The sequence below is a fragment of the Merops nubicus genome, unplaced genomic scaffold, assembly GCF_000691845.1.
Source record: "Merops nubicus isolate BGI_N331 unplaced genomic scaffold, ASM69184v1 scaffold15780, whole genome shotgun sequence".
NCBI classification, from domain to species: domain Eukaryota; kingdom Metazoa; phylum Chordata; class Aves; order Coraciiformes; family Meropidae; genus Merops; species Merops nubicus.
This window is the reverse complement of record NW_008583666.1, coordinates 3,122-22,997: the sequence shown is the minus strand read 5'-3', so window position 1 is coordinate 22,997 and position 19,876 is coordinate 3,122. Positions and strand designations below refer to the sequence as shown.

Genomic DNA, 19,876 nt, shown 5'->3' with positions numbered 1-19,876 from the left:
TTGGCTCCCCGCCTGCTCACCCCGGGTGCGGTGGGAGTCGGGGGCCTGCAAAACAATACCGCATAAACTACAGCTAGTGTTTTAAATTATACCTGTGTGAAAGAGCCTCCTGTGGGCGGCTTTGGCAGCCTTGGTATCTTAGCGATTATGTTTGAGAAATCCGTGTGAATTAAATGTACTTTTAGTGTCGTTTGTAGAGAGGTGGGTGCCGGTCAGCCGCAACAAGTAATAGGACAAGAGGAAATGGCTTCAAGTTGTGACAGGCGGGGGGTAGGCTGGGTATTCGGAAAAACTTCCTCTTTTGGAACAGGCTGGCCAGGGAAGTGGCTGAATCACCACCCCAGTCATGTTTAAAAGTCGTGTAGATATGGTGCTCAGGGACATGGTTTAGCAGTGGACTTGGTAGAGTGAGGTTAATGATGGTCTTGGTGATCTTAAACATCTTTTCCAACCGAAACAATTCTATGATTTTAGTTTGGGAGGGACTTCTGCAGGTCATCTGCTCTTCTGCAGATCTCTGCCTTCTTCAAAGCTCAAAACTGCAGTGTGTAAAGCACTCAATGGATTGTTGCTTTTGGCTTGGTGTGCTAGTAATTGGAGAGATGTCTTGTTCGGCAGCCACTGGAGGGAGCTGGCTGTGCCTTCTCAGTTGTCTCTCAGGGGAGTATCTGGAGAGATATGTGGCTCACCTGGCTCTGCTTCCTAGCAGCGGGTCACTACTTCTCTAAATTATTCACGACTGGTTTGTCTTCATGAGTTGCACAGCCTGGGTAGTAATAAGTGTTAATATCTGATGCTTCAGACAGGGTTACAGTTTATGATAAAGTTTTATGGAGTTCGATAACAAGTCCCTGGACCAGACTCTACCTTAAATAATTTTAGGATAAGTCTAACATAGGTAGCTATACAGCATTGTGTGTCAGCTGCCAGAAAAAGGAACCTGTGTGGGCTCTTAACTCTTCACAGCTGAGAAAAGGAATGGGAGAAAAGGGTTGGGGGAAGAAGTCAGGGGTACATTTCCCTGTTGTATGCTTAAATAATGACTTTGCCAGCTGCTATGAAAAATTCTAGGAAAAAAAAAAAAAGTCTCTAATTAAAATGTTGCTAGGAGCTGTTGTCAAAGAATGTGTATTTATGCTTTTGGATTTAAAAGTGAAGCCATAGAAGTATCTTTTAAGTTCTTGCATTTTCTCCTCTTCCATTTTAAGAGTACCTTCAAGGTTTGGTTTGGTCTTGTCTTGGTTTGGTTTTTTTACCGTATTGTCTAGAACATGTAGATAAGGCTTTTGATTGGACTAGAAAGTAACATTTTAGGGCAGCATTTTGTCAGGTTAATTTGATAATAAACAGCAATCCTTAAGCTGCTTTAAGAGTTGTATGTATATTTAAAAAGGAGTGGGGCATAAAATAAAGACAGTTGAAAGAAAAATCATTTTTATTTTTGTTTGAAGGAATAGCTGTAACTAATGTTTGGCTTGTTTCATCTGGTGACAACTGTGTGTAGATGTTACACACGTTGCTACTCAGTAGATCACTACCAGCCTTGAGTCAAAATGCACTAGATAAAGCTTTAAAAAGAATCTCAAAAAAAAAAAAAAATGATACTGTAAACAAATGTGATGACTTATGTGACAAGCTCAAAATTAGTAAATTTTTTTTTCTGTTAAAATGAAGTTCATCATCATTTTATAATCACTTGGTGAAAAATGAGACCAAATACTTGTCATTGATGTTTTTTGCTCTTCCTCATGCCATGATATTCTGGGTATTTAAAACCACAGTCTGAGTTGTCCAATGCTGCGAATTTTTGCTTTATTAAAAGAAAAAACAGCCTTTAGCACTCCACAAAATTTCTCTGGCATTTATTAAATGCTTTATTAATGAATGCATCATTAATATTTCACCTGTCTGATTGCTGAAATTGTTCTTGGTGAGATTTGTTCAGGACAGACGAGTTATCCTCTTTGCAAAGTATATTCAGCCAGGCACCTCAAGGGAACATGTGGTATAAGCTCCTTCAAATACGCTACTCCAGGTAACTTCAGCTGGTGTCTGGGTAGGACTAGGAATTTGGCAGCTACCTGACATGTGTGTGAATATTATGGTGTCTGGCTTCATGTTCATTGGATATATTATAATCAGTTTCTATTTGTAGTGAACAGGTTCCTAATTTATACATGTTAATATTGGCAAAGCCTGTTACAATTAGAGTTTGAATTGAATTGACAGAGGGTACTTTATTTACCTCAGGGTTCACTAGATTATGTAGCAAGTGCAGAAGGAAGGAAATATTGTTTTGCTTTGTTGTCTAAATTATGATGACAGATTAGACTATGGACAGTGTAGTAAAATGGAAGTCTTCCTTTTTTTCTCTTTGGTGGAAGTTAAGGAGGCATTGCAAGTGTGCTCCTATTTGGACTGCTCAGAATGATGGCAATATTGCTACCAGTGAATCAAGGACATTGCATTATATAGACAGGGCTATAAACGGCCAATCTGCTTTTGTATCAAGGCCTCTTGGCTATAATCAGCTTACACTCCATTTGCTTAGTATACCAAGCAAACCTGCTGTCACAGTGTTTGCATAGCGTATTATTCACACTGTCCTTTTAAAAATTTAAGGACTGTTTAGCCACATGCCCACCTACTGTGCTAGCACTGCTGTACTGTTTCCCAACAGCTATTTCCTTTTCTGATTTTCTGAACAACAGGTGGTCCCTGTGTAGTTGAGCCACAATTATGGGACTGTTTGACAAGCTGGCGGGATGGCTTGGGCTGAAGAAAAAGGAGGTTCATGTCGTGTGCCTTGGCTTGGACAATAGCGGCAAAACCACGATCATAAATAAACTTAAACCTTCAAATGTAAGTAGCCTGCTTAGTTCACTGTTGATGTTTTTACTGCAGAGTTGATGTTTGTTTAAAATGGTTTTGCGTGCCGTTATACTATTTTTTTTTTTATTTAGTACAGTAGAACAAATATATTTCAAGAATTTCTAACTAAAACTAAATAGAAGCATCCATGTGGATATTATGAAAAATTACCAAAGAAACCCACCACTGCTGTTTGGCACATTTTTTCTAAAATCACCCAATGAGGAAGGGTTTACGATGACTGAAACAATCATCTACAACAGTTTTCTTAAGTTACTTAAATCATTGCTACAGGATTGCAGTTACAAGTGGTGTTAAATGTTTGGGATTAACACACTCGTATAACAACTTGTATTATTGCCTACATTTATCATGTTAATTTAATTCTCTTCCTTAGAAATAATAAATATGTAATAAATAATGGGGCCTGTTACAATTAGAGTTTGCACACTTAATGGTGACTTCATTTTCAAAGCAGAATGGCTTTCAAAATAAGTAGCAGTTATACTTCCAGTTCATTCATCTAGTGAAAAGTGTTTCAGGTCACTAAGAGTGCATAGTATTCTAAGCAAAATTTAAAGTAGGATTATCTTGTTTCTAGGTATGTTTGTGGAGTGAAAACAGGTGAATGTTGGTAGGCAAATGCAAAGCCAGAGGCTTCTGCATCTTGCTTTGTTATATGCATCTGGGAAACCGTGATTTCTGTTGTTTACATCAGCACATGGCTTTTGCTTTTTAATTTCCATCAAACTTTTCCTGAAAAGTACCACTGGAAATTGTTTTAAAAAGTAACATGGTAAAATGTCGGCTACTCTTCCATTCCTGGCAATTATTCTTCCACTGAAAATGAAATAGGTTTATAAACAAAGACTATAAACTGATTACTATCTCATGCCAGTTGTTTGAGGGAAATGGTACAGTTTATACCAGGCAAATTATACATATATGTAATTTTTGAGATCTTTATTGTAACAGGGGTTTTATGTCATGCCTTAAGCTGTAAAGGATGTATAACTAGAGCTAAACTCAGACTTCAAGATTTATCATAACAATAGGTATTAGGGAACATCTCAAGGGAATCACACAAGTAGAATAAATATAATTTGTTTGCTTCACTGTAAATTGTGTAATGACAACTTAATTCTGATTTTTTTCCTTTAATGTGATGCTTTGTGAGAGTGGCTTGGCATACAACTTGTGTAAGTCCTATCCTTGCAAGACATGATAAATTCTCTGATATGCGACAAATGTCACTTGATCAGACTTGATGTAATTGTTTACTGTTAGTAAGTTAAATGGACAGATGATTTTGAACTCTGGATCAACTTTGTCTGCTTAAGAAGAGCTGCTGCTTTACCCTAGGAACAATATACTGGGTGTCTAGCAAATGCAAGTGTTTCTCCATCTGTTTGCAACTGTTTCTTCTGGGCCTGAAAAATAACACTTGAAATAAATAAGTAACACCTTCTCTGCAGCACAAATTTTCCCTTCTTGACAGTAACTGCTGACTAAACTTTTTACAATGGTAGAATGCCATCTTCATAATAAATCTGCAAGGGACAAGCTAACCTTGCTTCAGTTGTATGCCAGAAGTCAACTGATTATAGATACTGTTTATAATAAGGGGCTCTAGAAAGTCTGTAAAAGGATTGCGTGTCTCAGACAGCTCTGTAATCTAAGGAATGTGACCTTTCCCCCTGCTCAGTATTGATGCTTCTTAAAGGAGCTATTCTATTGTACCAACATAGCTGGTAGGTTCCTTGGCTAGCTCAGCAGTAAATCTGGTTATAATGCTTTATGTTTTGGTCATTCCTCTGTGGCAAATGCTGATTTCATCCAGTGGTTTAGTAGTTTGAATAGAACTATGGTTAGGCCATTGTGTAACATCTGCTGTATAATTCCCAATGTCAGAATAGAGTATCTAGTCTGTGGATAAAAGATGGGAGTATAGCCAGTCTAACATCTTGATAGAAGCCGTGAGAAGAGAAGGCTCTGGGGAGACCTTATAGTGGCCTTCCAGGACCTAAAAGGAGCCTACAGGAAAGATGGAGAGGGACATTTTACTAGGGCTTGTAGTGATAGAACAAGAGGTAATAACTTTAAACTCAAAGAGGGGAGATTTAGGTGAGATGTGAGGAAGAAATTCTTTACTGTCAGGGCAGTGAAGCACTGGAACAGGCTGCTCAGAGAAGTTGTTGATGCCCCATCCCTGGAAGTGTTCAAGGCCCAGTTGGATGTGTCTTTGAGCAACCTGGTTTAGTGGGAGGTGTCCCTACTTATAGCAGGGCGGTTAGAACTAGAGGGTATTTAAGGACCCTTTCAACCCAAGCCATTTTATTATTCTATGATTCTCTTTTATCTAAGAGGCTTGGGGTATTGTGCAGCCTTGTTTAGGTTGACATTGTGATTTCCAAAGTGCACAAATATTGTGAACTTTGACGTCAGTCATAATCTTCAAGGTGTTATCTCCCATGTTAACCTAGCTCCTATTTATTTCAGTGGTAATATCCACACATGCATGTACATACAGTCTCATGTAAAGGATGGAATCTCTGGAAGCTAAAATGTCTGCAATGCTGTAGTCCAATAGTGTTAATTTCCTAGAAAATACAAAGCCTTGATTTTTAAATACTGTAACTTTTTCAATGTAAATTATCTGGATTTGTGGAAAGTTTTTGTTTTGCACAATTTGGGGAAATATAGATCTGTAATCTACTGTGTTTCAAATATATTTCAATATTTACGTTGTCTAACTTGATTGTAAAATTTATACTTTCTTTCCTTTAAAGGCTCAAACTCAGGACATCGTTCCAACAATAGGATTCAGTATAGAGAAATTCAAGACATCAAGGTAGTAGTTTCTTTAATTTTCTCCATTTAGTGGTAGTAATTAATGTACAACATTTGGACTTCATTACCTCTTTCAGTGGGATGTAGCTGAGTATAACATGTGGTAGTATAATGATGTGACATGCAGTTTGCTAAAATCTAGTAGTACCAAGAGTCCTCATTATGATCCAGGACTCACAGTGTTATATATTGTATGTCTTGTGCTGCTATAAAACTGTGTGTATAAAATATATACATATATATATTTTGCAATGAGGTGTGTAAGCATCTGACTTCTCTCTGCTAAGAATTTAAGAATAGAGCACTGTTACAGACTTGAGGAGAGGTGGTTGCTAAAATGGTAACATATTCCATTAAGTACTCTCACTGGAAGGACTCTCAATAGATGGCAGTCTAATCTCATTAAATGAAAAATGATGGCTACAGTGTTAGCAATGTAAATATGGTAAGGGCAAAGGTCAGGGAAAAGAGGAAAAAATAATTAGTAGAATGAAGGTGAAGATTTAGAAAAGGAATGCTATGAGACAAAAACACTTCAAGGATGTAACATTACATATTACTTTATTCTTCTGTAGCCTGTTTTTTTAATGGTTGTAGTTAGTCTTCAGTCGAGGCAGTATGCCCCACTGGATGAGAGATCTACAAGAAAGTTGTTCATTCCTTGAGCTGATGAGCCTCCTATAAAAATGTGAAACCTATCAGTCCCACACAAGTGTATTCTGTCTCAGTAAAGCACGGAAGACACATCTGGGGTTTGGCTGTGTGAGAATGTAAATCAACTTCTATTGCTTTCCTGTACTCTGATCCTAGAGCAGGAGACAGGGCCTGCAAATACACCAGGTAGATCGATTTAAAACAAACAAACTGAAAACCACACACACACAAACCCAAACAAACAGATCAACCCACCTCCACCCCAAAATCTCATTAATCTACTATTGTAATCAAAAGATTGTTTGGAGGTTGCTAGTAACGTTATATATGGCAGAGCAGCTAGTCTAGAAATGGATTATGTTGAGAGTGGAAAGGATGTCTGGAGAGCTTCCTTCCCTAAACCTCTTCATTTTCCTGTGGCCTCCACTTGGGGAGCTATTTAAGACTCTACCTAAGGTAATCTGTTATTACCAGAAGGGTTTTTTTTTTTCTTAAGGTGGATTTTTTTTTTAAAAAAAAGTCTTTTATTTTGCATACAGTAGCCTTTGAATGTTATTGATGCTTCCCTAGGGACAGAACTTAAGACAGGCTGTGGATTTTAAGTCACAGTTCATATGAATTTTATAAGCAATATTTGATATCAAAATGATAACAAGTGAGGCTGAATGGGAGTTTACTTTGTATTTGATGTAATTTTTTATAATTGGCTTAGCTCTTTTATTCAGAGAACAAACAAGTTTCCATTTTTCCATTTTCCATTTTTTCCATTCAAATTTTCCATTGTGAAATATATCTATAACATGACCACAAAATTGGGTAGAACAGTTTGAAGGCAGATAGAATAACCAGAGCTTTGACATCTTTCTCAGTTGATTAGGGTTCAATTTGATCTGGCTTTTTTCTGTCAGTGCAACAAAGAAAATAGTCTGTTTGTTTTTTTTTTTTTTCATTGTTCTTGTGCCTCATTGCATATCTTTTCTTTGCAGTTTGTCTTTCACAGTGTTTGATATGTCAGGTCAAGGGAGATACAGAAACCTCTGGGAACATTACTACAAGTAAGCCTATCACTTATTTTAAAGCACTGCTGTTCATATTAGCTGTTGTGTAGTTTATTTAAACAGAAATATGATAATATCTAGTGGTTAGAAATAACTCAGAAGACTTACAGTTGGTGTTTGACAAAGGTCATTCTGTATAAATGGAACTTTTCTTTCTGTTCTAAAAAATGAAAAAAAAATTATATGCAGTTAATCAGCATGCTTTTGGAGGCATCTTGTTGATGCAAAGATTGAGGGAGCATGTTAGAGATGAGATTTAAATGTTGAAACTTGAAAACTAATCCTGTAAGAAAGTATCACGATGAGTTAGGTTTCCTATTTTTCCTCTTCTCATAGCTAAATGACTTAAGACCCAAAAGATATTGGCTGATGGCAGAGATCTTTAGAATTGAGGGGAAATTAGCCTCAGAGAATGAGACACATATTACTAAGAATGTGACCAAGTGGTCTTAAATGTTATTCGTTAGGATATTCACAGAGTCATAGAATGGTTTGGGTTGGAAGCAACATTAAAGATCATCTATTTCCAACCACCCTGCCATGGGCAGGGACACCTCCCACCAGACCAACCAGGCTGTGCAAAGCCCCATCCAAGCTGGTCTTGGAAACGCCCCCCGCAATGGACCATCCACAACTTCCCTGGGCAAAGTGATCCAGTGTCTCACCACCTTCATAGTGAAGAACTTCCTTACATCTAATCTAAATCTGCCCTCTTCCAGTTTGAAGCCATTACACATTGTCCTATCACTACAAATACTTGTTAAAGAGTCCCTCCCCAGCTTTCTTATAGGCCTCCTTCAGATACTGGAAGGCCACAACAAGGTCATCTGAGAGCCTTCTCTTCTTCAGGCTGAACAACCCCAACTCTGTCTGTCCTTGTAGGAGAGTTGCTTCAGCCCTCTGATAATGTCCTTCTTTTGCTGGGGGCTCCAGAGCTAGACATAGTACTCCGATTGGGTTCTAATGAGGGCAGAGTAGAGGGGAAGAATGAGCTCCCTCATCCTGCTGGCCACACTTCTTTTGATACAGCCCAGTTTGCTGTACTTCGTAACACTGTGGTATTGCCTTATTGGTAATAGACACCATTTTCTGTTTTTCTAGCTTCTAGTGAAACTTGAATGTTGATTTATAGTTTCATTCTGTCATGCATGATGATGATCTAAAGTGAGGAGTAGTAAACCACACAAAAATATCTTGGAGAAATAGAATGGAGAAATTATTAAGATTATAATATAGATTAAATATTACTATTTAATTTTATGAAGCTTAAAGTATAAGGTTTAACAATATATTTTCTGTGCAAAGTATAAATTAGCAATTTGAAAACATGTTGTGAGGGTAGGAGGTCTTCATTGTTCAAGAATACTAGATTTACGTCTCAGATCTTTTGGATTTCAATGACTGATGCCCTTAGGCTGCTCTCAGAATGCTAGCAGAGTGCTTCATAAGCAAATAATTTTTTTGACAGCTGTAATTTAATGCAGTAAATTATCCCTTGTGTGGCATAAATTACTTTTTCATCTTTACAGTAGGGGAGTTTCTGAGGTAATGTTGACAGTGGAGTGTGCACTTGTACTCATCTTTGCTCCACAGACAGTGCCGTAGTCACGTATTTAAGCTTAACTTCTAAGAATAGTATAAAAATAATTATGTGCTGTTTGGTTTACAAAGTTAACCCAGGTTTAATTTTGCTAGAATTGCAAAATGGCAATCAAATCTGAGCAACTGTCTGAGTAGCTGCTTTGGAATACTTGAAGGTTGCCCTTTTCTTCTATTTGGCTTGAAAATATCTTCTTGGATGTCCTCAAAGTACATTTGTCTTAAGTATATGTAAACTCATTTTGTATTCCTTTTACTGTTACTTGTTTGTGAAGTTATTTTTTTGGTAGTAGGTACATGCTAGGACTCTGATTACTCTAGAAAAATACTGTATGTGCGTATTTTTACTACAGGCATTTTTAGGTAATAAGCAAAAGCCTTATTGGCTATTAAAGTTGTTCTGTACTCCAGGAAATAATGGACCTTCTTATACAGTCGTAGGCTAGTCAAGTTATTTCTGCTTTTCAGTTGTCTAGGACTGTTTCGTATTAAAATACAAAGGTAGGTGATGATCGGGGGTGAAGAATGTATCTGTAATAGTGTCTCAGAGAAATGCAAAATGAAGGAGAAGTGACTGTTACATTAAAATGTAAATTAAAAATACTTTTTGTGGATGTTTATAACTGTTCGTCTGAATTGGTCAGATTTAATTTTGCTTTCAAATAAGTTTCAATAAATGGAACATCAAATCATAAAATATCCTGAATTGATAATTTGAATAATTTGGTATATGTTGTGACTGATCATGCTGTCAGCGAAATGTCCCAATAATTTGAAATAGTTGAAAGATTTTACCTGTTATTCAAACAAAAGGAAGACCCTGTGTATGCAGACTTCCGTAAAAGTTAAATTAATCTGCATATGCCTAGTTGTACTACAGCTGTGGACATATTTTTTTCTAAGAAGGTAACTGACCTTTCTCTAAATTTACTTGGTTTAGTGCAGGAAAGAAATGATTTCTACAGAAACTTGCCTTGACATTTTCTTTGTCTGATTGCACTGTCAGAATACATTGGTTGTTACATTTGGTTACATTTTCAGAGTTCATTTTTCAGCCTCAGTAGTGAAATCAGTCTTTTCTGAAGGGTCTGCGTAGACTAAACTTTGTATGAGTCACGCAGCTAATAACCTCATGTCTCAAAAAATTGTACATGTTACCAGAAGACTGAATTTCAGAAATAAGACTGGATTCAAACATTAATGGTAAATAACAAAAATTAAAGGGGGAAAAAAACACATATTTGTTTGCTTTTTTTGGTGTTTCTTCTGAAGCCTTTTCTTTATCATAGTTTAAGAGAACCTATAATTTGCCTCTTTGCTCTTTTTATGTTACGCAGAGAAGGCCAAGCCATTATTTTTGTCATTGATAGCAGTGACAAATTAAGAATGGTTGTGGCCAAAGAAGAACTTGACACCCTTCTGAATCATCCAGGTGAGGAGGCTTTTTTCCCCTTCTGTCTCCATATTTATTATGTTGCCTTAAGAAAAGCCCTTATCTGACGCATTCTGAGTATTTTGCAAATATTTTAGCCATTCATGAATACGAGGACAATAATAGACTTTGATATTTTATTTTTTTTTAATACTTATTCACACCTACAAACTGATCATACTTCAATTGGCTACACTGATGGTCTCTTATTAATCAATATAGATCAAAATTTGCATTGTTTTGAGGAAGAATAGACTGTGACCCTTTGGAAGCTGGAGAGCCTGTATGTGATGAGGAACACATACAAAGAAGTATCTCCCTGTCTGGATTTTTCCATGAAGACAGCTAATTCCTTTAATGTAACTTTTAATTTCTTTTTTTCATCTTCATAATTTTTTTTTTTTTAATTATTATGCTTTAGCCAGAAATAAGGAGGACTAATAACGCCAGTTAGTTCTAATTGCCTATTAAAAATACACACAGGATCAAAGAGAAATATGAGAGGATTCACGATTGAGGGCTTGGTTTTAGGGGGGTTTATTTTTATTGTTTTACAGAGGCCACACCTTTTTAATTACGTTTTGAGATCAGTCAGTTCTTCCCTTCTTCTCCCTTCTGTATAGCCAACATTGCTGGAATGTTTTTGTAAGCAGCGTGCAATTTTGACTTTCAGCACTTTAGGTGGTTGGTCTGACTAACCAGATTATAAAAATACATACAAGAAATTTAAAGGTTAAATAATCATGTAATTTCTTGTTTATTTTTTAAGCTGCTGTAGCCTTAACTTGTGGGTTTACCATGCTGAAAGAAGGGAGAAGCTGACTTGCATTTCTAATGAAGTGTTAATGTGATAGGATCAGTTTTGGTACTGTGATTTTATTTTCCATGCAGACTGCATGTAATATGTGGGTTCATAAAGAAAGATGCTGTAGCTGACTGTGTGTGTTAGCTCACTGGGCCCTCTAAATTTCGTGTTCAAGGGTATGGGCCACTTAAAATGCAGAGACTGAAAAGACAGTCTTGCAAAGGTCAAAGGGGAGGATGAGGTGAACCAAAGGCTGCAGTTGGATTGCAGAGGCACCAGGGAACTTTGTACCAAAGCAGGTATTAACCACGGTGGTAAAAGGTGATTCTGTTGGTAAAATGGAAACCACGTAGGACCAAGGATGACAGGTAAAGATTGCTGTAATAAGTTACCCGTTTATTAGAAGGAAAAAGAGTGAAAACGTTAAGACTCGCGAGATGCAGGCTGAGGCAGGGCTTTTCATTTAAGCATTAACAGGTTATTAATGCGGATCTAGCAGGGCAGTGCTGTTCAATTGTTGATGTGTTCTTCTAGTTCTGAAGACCATAGCTATGGCCACGTTGTACATTCCCTAAAATGAGGAAAGGGCCAAAGTTGCCTATTTCTGCCTTGGAGCAACTTAGCTCAAATGCAGCAACAGTGTTGCTGGTTTATCGTTTTGGATTTTGACAGTTCACATCTAAGAGAACCAAAGAGAGAATAAAAAGTTCTCTTAGTGATAATGTTTGATAAAAGTAGCTGTTAACTGAACCAATCTGTAACTGTTTTACTACAGGAGTATTTTTATTTGTATAACTGTCCTGCCTTTCTTCCTGCATACTCTACTTTCACACCACCTATGCTTCTGCCTCTGTGAACCTCTTGGAATAGTTTAGATTTACATGTTTACTTACAGTTTAAATGGATGCAGGATAACAACCTTGAATCAATTCCTGTCTCTGAAAATCTTAGCAAAAAGTAAAACAGTTCCTCCTCTTTTTGCCAGACTTTGCCTGAAGTTTTCAGGTGGAAGGGGAATGTGTACTGTGAAGCACTAACAGGGTTAGAAGTTGTACTAGCTGGGACTGTTCTGTGAATCAGAACTGTAAATTACTTTTACTTACATAAATGGACAACACATTCTACAAATAACTTGTTTAATGATCACTGTTATCATATTATATTTTTAATCAAACTTCATTCTTCAGTGGTCTGCAAGATGGTAGGCTATAGACTACTTATTTTAGATATTGACTCTTGGCTCAATTGACCTTCAGCACATGCTTCTAAAATAAACTGAAATTCCTATAAATTTGAAATTCTTTGTATAAAATTACACATCACACATATCTAGTGTCTGGAATGTTTTTTTGGGTTTTGTTTTGTGTTTTTTGTTTGTTTGGTTTGTGTTTTTGCTGTTTTTGTTTTGGTTTTTTAATGTATTAACTCATAACTACTTGCAACTAGAAAATGTTAGCTTTCGATTAATAACGGGGGGAAGGAGGGAATATACATAGTAGGAATCAATGTCATAAGATAGAGAACAACATAACTTTCTGCAATCACCACTTTGCTTAGACAGGCATCTTTAAGTGTATATTTATGAGTCTGTGTGAGTAGGTTGTGCCCTTTTTAACTCCTCTAAAAAACCAATGACAATTCCTTGATTAACTTGACTATTTGAAAATATGTCAGCTCATTTCTGTGGTTTTAATTTATCCGTAACCTGCAACCTGTGGGTACTAGACTTCATTTAATTATGCTGTAGGTTAATGTAAAAGTTTCATTTGGGAAACACAAAAGCCTTTCAGTTATGGAATCAAACCAGAGATTTATTGATACCCTGTATTTGTATTGTGAGGACTTTGATTTATGTTAGAGGATATCGGAGGGAAAAATAGCTCCAGAGAGTGCAAATAGTTGTGGAAATTGTCAGAGCTTTTGTCAGCACTCATGATCTCAGAGTATGGGTAAATAGTGTTATCTCCACTGGTTTTGTGGAAAGGTTCAGTAGGGGGTTTGAAAAGAAAGATTAAGAAGATTCAGACCACTTCAGCATTGGCAGCTTCTTTAGGTATGGGGGTGGTTGTCCCTGTCCCCACTCTTTTTGTCCCCCTGCCCACTCTATAGAGGCATCTGGCTTATGTTTAAAGTTTTAAAATAAATCTTTAGCTTGCTTCCTATGTGAAATAACCTTTTCTTTTTGCTACTTTAAAAAGAGCCTGTGTAGCAGTTTTCATCATGGGGGAGGTTAATTTCTTTTCCCATCAAAAATTGATGACTCAAATCTAGATTTTGGTTTTTTTTCCCCTAATCCTGTAATTCATCCTTTGTTTAAATAATGTGAAAAATTCTTACAGTTTGTAATTGGTGCTAGTAATTTTTTGGCAGTTTTGCATCTGTCATGTTTAAGAAAGTGTACTCTGTTTCTTTCCAATGACTGTAGTCTTTTGTGGTAATCAGCAAGACTTATGCTTTTGAATGTGTAAGCATGCCAGAAATTGGCAGTATACTTGGTTTGGTCTGTAGTTCTCACTTCTTGCTGACACAAGCTTCTGGAAAAAGAGTCTTCCAAGTGAAGGTAGGATAAGTAATGTCCAGACATGTGCATCTTTTTCCTATTTTATGAAGTCATGGATGTTTTCCAGGATGCTAAAGGATAATTCAGACTACTTTTATGCAGCTGCTGTTACAAGGTTATGAACGAACACAAATAATTTTTCTGTCCATTTTACACATCCAGTCCTCACTAAGCAGAGATGTGTAGTATTTGTAGGTGGTTGTTTGATCTGTTCCTCAGCTTCACCAGAAATTGATACCTACAGCTTTAAATGTATGTTTAAGGTAGGGGGAGAGGGGTGGAAGATCCCAAAGCCTGCCAGAAAGTTTGTGAGCATTCTTGAAGGATGAATCAGAGGCCATGTGACCCAATAGTGCATCTTGGTAGGATACAACCTTCAGAGAATTTCAGTTACATGTAAGCAAAATATCTTCATGTATTGTTTGTAGCTTATTACTTGTAGAGATGAATGTGTTCCATAAACGTCATAATAGTTCTGTCTCTGCTCATGCCTAGATATTAAGCACCGTCGACTGCCTATTCTCTTCTTTGCTAACAAGATGGACCTCAGGGATGCAATATCATCTGTGAAAGTATCTCAGTTATTGTCATTAGAAAACATCAAAGACAAGCCTTGGCATATCTGGTAAATTTCCCTTTTTCTGCCCTTTTTTTGGGTGTACTTTGTAAGTTCATATTTTATCTCTGTCATACTGTTCAGTGTTATGTAACATAAAGTAAACTAAGCACATAAAATGCGGTGCTGCCACATATGGGAACAGTAGTAATGTTACAATACTTGCTATGAAACTTGTTTTAAACACACAATCAATTCATATAGACTGTCTTGAAAATTTTCACAATTGGACCGTTACCCAAATAATGAAAAGGAGGACTTCTTATCAGAAAAATAGCTTTTATTATTTTTTTGCTGGGAAATTGAGTAGAATTTATATCAGAGTGTTATTAGAGTGCTGCTGCTACTTTGTCTTGCAGGTTTCAGAATTTAAAAAAATAACACCCTTAGAGTTGTTTTTTTGGCTCTGCAGATGCTTTAGTAAACAACTCTTGAAAGGCCGTTTAGTGAACTGTTCTCAAGTGAACTCAGAGGGACACTGTGCTCTCTGTACCACGTAACATTTGAGGGGATTTTTAGTTCTAAGAGCTAGTGTCTTTTCTTTCTGAAGGATGTAAGCTTTCATATAAACAGAAGGATTTTTGTGCCAGTGTTCACAAGGGAAAAAACTCTCCCTTTATGTGAAGTGTTTAATAGAAATTAGATTTTTTTATTACTAAAGTCCTCAGATAAATAAAAAGTGAATAAATAAAGTAAATAAAACTAAAGCAAAATCACCAGTTAACACTTCTGAAAACAACAGTTTTTATTTTAGGCCCTTAATATTAACTTGACTACCTGGGCATTGTTTTGGGGTCACTGCTTTTTGTCTCAGAAATTACACTGATGAATTCCAGGCTCCTTGGAAGATAAGTTTATAGCTAACCACAGTAACAGTCCAGGTTCACTGATGTGCTGGTTTTTAGAAGCTGAAGAATGAGGGGGTTTTAAACAGTAATACCCCTGTGATTCAAAAGGTAGATTTACACTGTTTTCAAGGTAGCTTAATACTAATATATATTAAGAGACACTCCTAGAGTTGCTGTTATGATGATGTGCGTACACACTATACCTTCTTCCAGCAATACTCCGAAATTCTTGCTGTGTCTAGGAACACTATGGGAGCTGGACTCAATGATCTCTAAAGGTCTTTTCCAACCTAAGTCATCCTAGTCTTCATTGCTCTTGTTCTAGGTAGTCTTTTGTAGCATAATGTGAGGAGGGAGTTACGTGGCTGCCTTGAGTGGGAGCACTTCCAGAACCCTTCATGTTTAAGGAACAATTCATTTGCCTTGAAACTTGCATTAAAATGATCACATCTTGAACTGGTGTTTCCATATTGGGGAGGTAATCTAGAATACATCACTTGAGAAGCAGCCTTATCCATGTGAAGAAAATTTAAGTGAATTGTACTTGATACTACTTTGTAATTCTGTGAAACGCAGGTACAGTGATGACTTTATTGAAACTGGTATTTTTACAATATTTTGGTAATTTGATTTTGTTTCCTTCAGTGCCAGTGATGCTCTTAAAGGAGAAGGATTGCAAGAAGGTGTGGATTGGCTCCAAGGTATATCATATGTAATACTTTTGCTCTTTTTTAATTCTGTTAAACTTTTTCATTTTGTAAGTTTTTTTCTTTATTATTTCCTTTGTTTTCTTTCTGTCCACTTCTGCTGTCAGATCAAATTACACAGTGAGTATTGATGCTCTATATCCTATTTGTCTTTCATTTACCTCCTTAACATCCAAAGGATCATGACAGTTGCTGCAACTGAAGTGCAGTACTGTAAAATATTAATCATACTCTTGCAAAGACTGTAACACTTTCATGTAAATAATAACAGCTCCTGTGCTATGAATTATCACAATAAAAAAATCAGTTTATTCTTTAAGTTACTCTTACTGTCCTGTCCCAGTTTTACGTAACATTATGTATCAGGAGACGGTGCATAAGCAGGCTGTAAGATTAAGCAAAATACACAGACAAATAGAGTAGTTTTGATACTTCAGCTCTTTAATCTGGAGCGAAAAAAAGGATAGCTTACATTATAACGATTTTATGAAGACAATCATAACTACATAGAAAATACCAGATCAGCTTAGACAGTGTATTACATACACATTTCTATTTACAAACTTGATATTGATGCTGTATATCTTTCTATTGTACATTGGCAAAGATCTGGTCTCTCATGTCCTCTCGTTCAGTGCTAAATGTGTAGAATAGTGAAGTGTGGTATTGTTTTGGTAGACTCATTCTAATTTTAGCTCCCTAATTGAAGTTGATCACATTGTGAGTGTATTAGGTAGTGTAGTATAGTCTGTACCTGAAGACGTTTTCGCTGTACTGGCATGTTCTGTGCTGTAGCAACCACTAGATGTCAGCAATGTTCCAAAAATCGGTGCCACTAAGCTCGTTTCCTTCAAAATGCAGCTAAATACTGTCCAACGTTGTGCCCGATTTAACATCTCCATCTATCCATGGATACCAGACTGTCCTTTCTACTTGGAATCCTTACTGCTAATTAGAAGGATGGGTTTTTTTACCATGTTATTACAGACTACAAAAACACTTGGTCTTATTTTCCGAGGAAGGGATACTAGTCAAAAATGCTCTACGAAGAGATTGACTGCCCTTCTCCATCTAAAACAGTTCAGTGGTGAGGAACCAGCATACTACTACAGAGTTTTCTTCACTGCTGTATCCTGTTGTCATAGAGGCAGATTCCAAATCATGTACTTTTTTCTAATTTCAGGCATAGCTCTGATTTTGTAATATTTTCCTGTGATTTTTCAGTCTCTGCTTATCTTTTAGCAACCTTCTAAATTTCAGTCCGAATTTTGAGTTGATGGTGTTGTATGTAGCTTCAAGCTACTTTAAAGGATCTCAAATGCTTGTCTAAATATTTTCTGATAAATTATTTGAGTTACATACATAGATTTTTAAGCACAGTAATCAGGTGCTTCTGGTGTCATTCACCTAACTCTCCATAGCTATTTCCTTCTCATGGACTGTTAAACTTCTTAATTTTCAGAGCTGAAATTCTTCATGGTTAGGCTCTAGAAATTTCCTTTAACAACTTCCTGGTTCAATACCCACACAATCCCCTTAAAAGGGGTTGTGTTTAAACTGTATTGTTTCCTAAGTATGTGTAGTTTGGCAGTTATGCTTTTAGAAGATGAAGACTTTGATATTTTAAGAACAAATTTTTACTCAGACTCTCCTCCTCATTCCTAGAGTACTAAATAGAAATATTTGGAACAACTCCGAAGTTATAGTAGTCCCTAAATCGCAGCCTGTGGATATCATAAAATTAAATGGAGGAAATGACCCCTGTTAAATGAATACACGGTTTTCCTTGTCAACAGCCGTGCTTTCATTAGTTACCTTTTGCAGACTCATTACAGGGAGTTCGCGGATTGGGGATGCCAGGTGCAGAAGGTTTTGCCTTTTTTTCCCTAGCAAAGGCTGCGTTTGTGTATCTCCCAATTTTGTAATTTGGTTACCATTGCAACAACTAGTTAGGGTAAACCCTACCATGTTACTATTGCAACAGTAGGGTGAAACTAGGCTCTCTACAAAGTCTAAGCCCAGATCACATTCCCTGTTAGTGGGGGAAATTGTGCAGATTTCCACATTTTGTAATGGGGATGCAGTACATTTATTCTAAGGAATTTTTTAAGTGGATTGGGGAGTGGAAGTTGGGCAGCAGTATGAACAAGTGTGGCTGCTGAGAGCAAAGACATTTTCATGTGAGTTATTAAAAAGCAAACTGTTGTGAAGTTAGTTAATTTTCTGTTACATAGAAGCTGAAATGCGTACAGGGAACTGAAATGCATACGTCATAAAGTAAACTTCCAGGCCTTATTCTGATCAAAGTTACCTAATAAGCCTGAAAGAGATAAAAATTGAATTATGTGAAAGAGTCATCCTGTTTCATGAGCAACATTTGGGGGAAACAACTTGGCTGTGGAGAAATTTCAGAAGTAGATGAGAGAGCAAGTTGAAAACAACTCTTGACTGTGTTGTCCCCCATTCTTGTAACTACACCAAAGTATTTATTTGCGTAGTACGGTGACTTGGACAATACTGGGTTATGTTTTCAAAAAGCAAAATACAGCAAGAATTCATCTTATGTTAAGACTAGCTGTTTCTTTTTATTACCAGATCAGATTCAAGCAACGAAGACATGAGAGATAAATAGAAGATGTATAGCCTTCCTTTACAAACTTTGTCAGTAGATGTACATGTTCCTTGGAAAGGAAGAATGATCTAAGGAAAATGAACAGTTCAACTGAAATATACTGTGGTGACTTGTTTCCTTCTAGTATCTTCCAGGAAAACTAAATGTTGACAATATAGCACCTCAGGTACACACACTGATGAATTAAATGGAATCTTGTGACTGGGGAGCATATTTAAAAAAAAAAAGATAAACAATAAACATCTTCATTTGTTTAAGTTTTAGATGATAATTAGCCATCAAGAAATGCCCCTCTGTTTTTTGGGGGACACCTTTTGACCAAATAGGAATATTTATTTTCCTGAGAAAGAATAAAGAAATCAGCACTTCCTGAAATGCAACTGCATGATATAGCTAAAAATGGGCACCTAAAATCGGTAGGCATTTCTGCATTTTTTTTTTTTAATTATAAAGTATGATGTTGAGTTTTTAGTAACCACCTACAATAGGCTTCATGGGGAATATTTTTATTTAAGGTACAAGGATTCAAATATTTAGTGTATTTGTTATAGATGATTGCAGATGTTTTTAAGGAACTGCTTTTAATGAAATGTTATGAATTTTGTGATACACTACGGTTATATTTGTATGCCTATTAATAAAACTTCAAATATACAAAGTGCCGTGGTTTGGTTTTTTTAAATATGTTCATTGATGGTCTTTACATCTTAGAGATTTTGGGTTTTCTGTTAGTTTTATTTGTTTTGTTTTGTTTTTGTCAGTTTTCCAATGGAAATAGCACTGTATACGGTAATAAAATGGTATCTCTTTTGCCAGGCTTCTTTTTTAATTGCATATATTTCTTACACTTTCTAATAAACTAGACTGGTCTTTCAGATATTTAAGGCTCATACGTTTGAAAGTTATATTTTGAAATACAGTTAAAGGACAGTTCACTGTTTTACTAGATCCTTTTTTTCCCCCCCTCTTATTAGCATATAAAACCCACAAATGTTCCTAGAAGCATGCATTCTAGGGGTCACTTAGTAGAGGAATATTTGGAACAAAGGGGCCCACCTGAAATGGTGGAACAGTTTCACATACTTTCAGGTATTATTGAATAGTTAAAGTTAACTCTGCTTTGCCAGAGGTAAATAAATCTTGCTGTAAAAAATCTTTCTTACGGGATGCTATAATTCTGACAGTGCAGTTTGTCATGAAAGTATTTATCTGTCATGTGTCCTTCTGTGACAGCTTTTGCCTTC

The 19,876-nt window shown here is 36.5% G+C and overlaps 1 protein-coding gene across 2 annotated transcripts; it reads left to right on the top strand.

Moving 5' to 3' along the window:
• The first annotated feature begins 2,709 nt into the window (after positions 1-2,709).
• ARL6 (ADP-ribosylation factor-like 6) lies at positions 2,710-18,864 on the top strand. Of its 2 annotated transcripts, XM_008941771.1 has the most exons (8): positions 2,710-2,862; positions 5,661-5,722; positions 7,362-7,430; positions 10,370-10,464; positions 14,325-14,454; positions 15,939-15,994; positions 16,108-16,120; positions 18,596-18,846. In XM_008941771.1, the coding sequence occupies exons 1-8, from the start codon at positions 2,740-2,742 to the stop codon at positions 18,630-18,632; spliced, it is 585 nt and encodes a 194-aa protein (XP_008940019.1). In that variant the 5' UTR covers positions 2,710-2,739; the 3' UTR covers positions 18,633-18,846. The 2 variants fall into 2 exon arrangements, with proteins under 2 accessions (XP_008940019.1, XP_008940027.1); XM_008941779.1 differs by lacking the exon at positions 16,108-16,120 and having other exon boundaries at positions 18,596-18,864.
• The last annotated feature ends 1,012 nt before the right edge of the window (positions 18,865-19,876 follow it).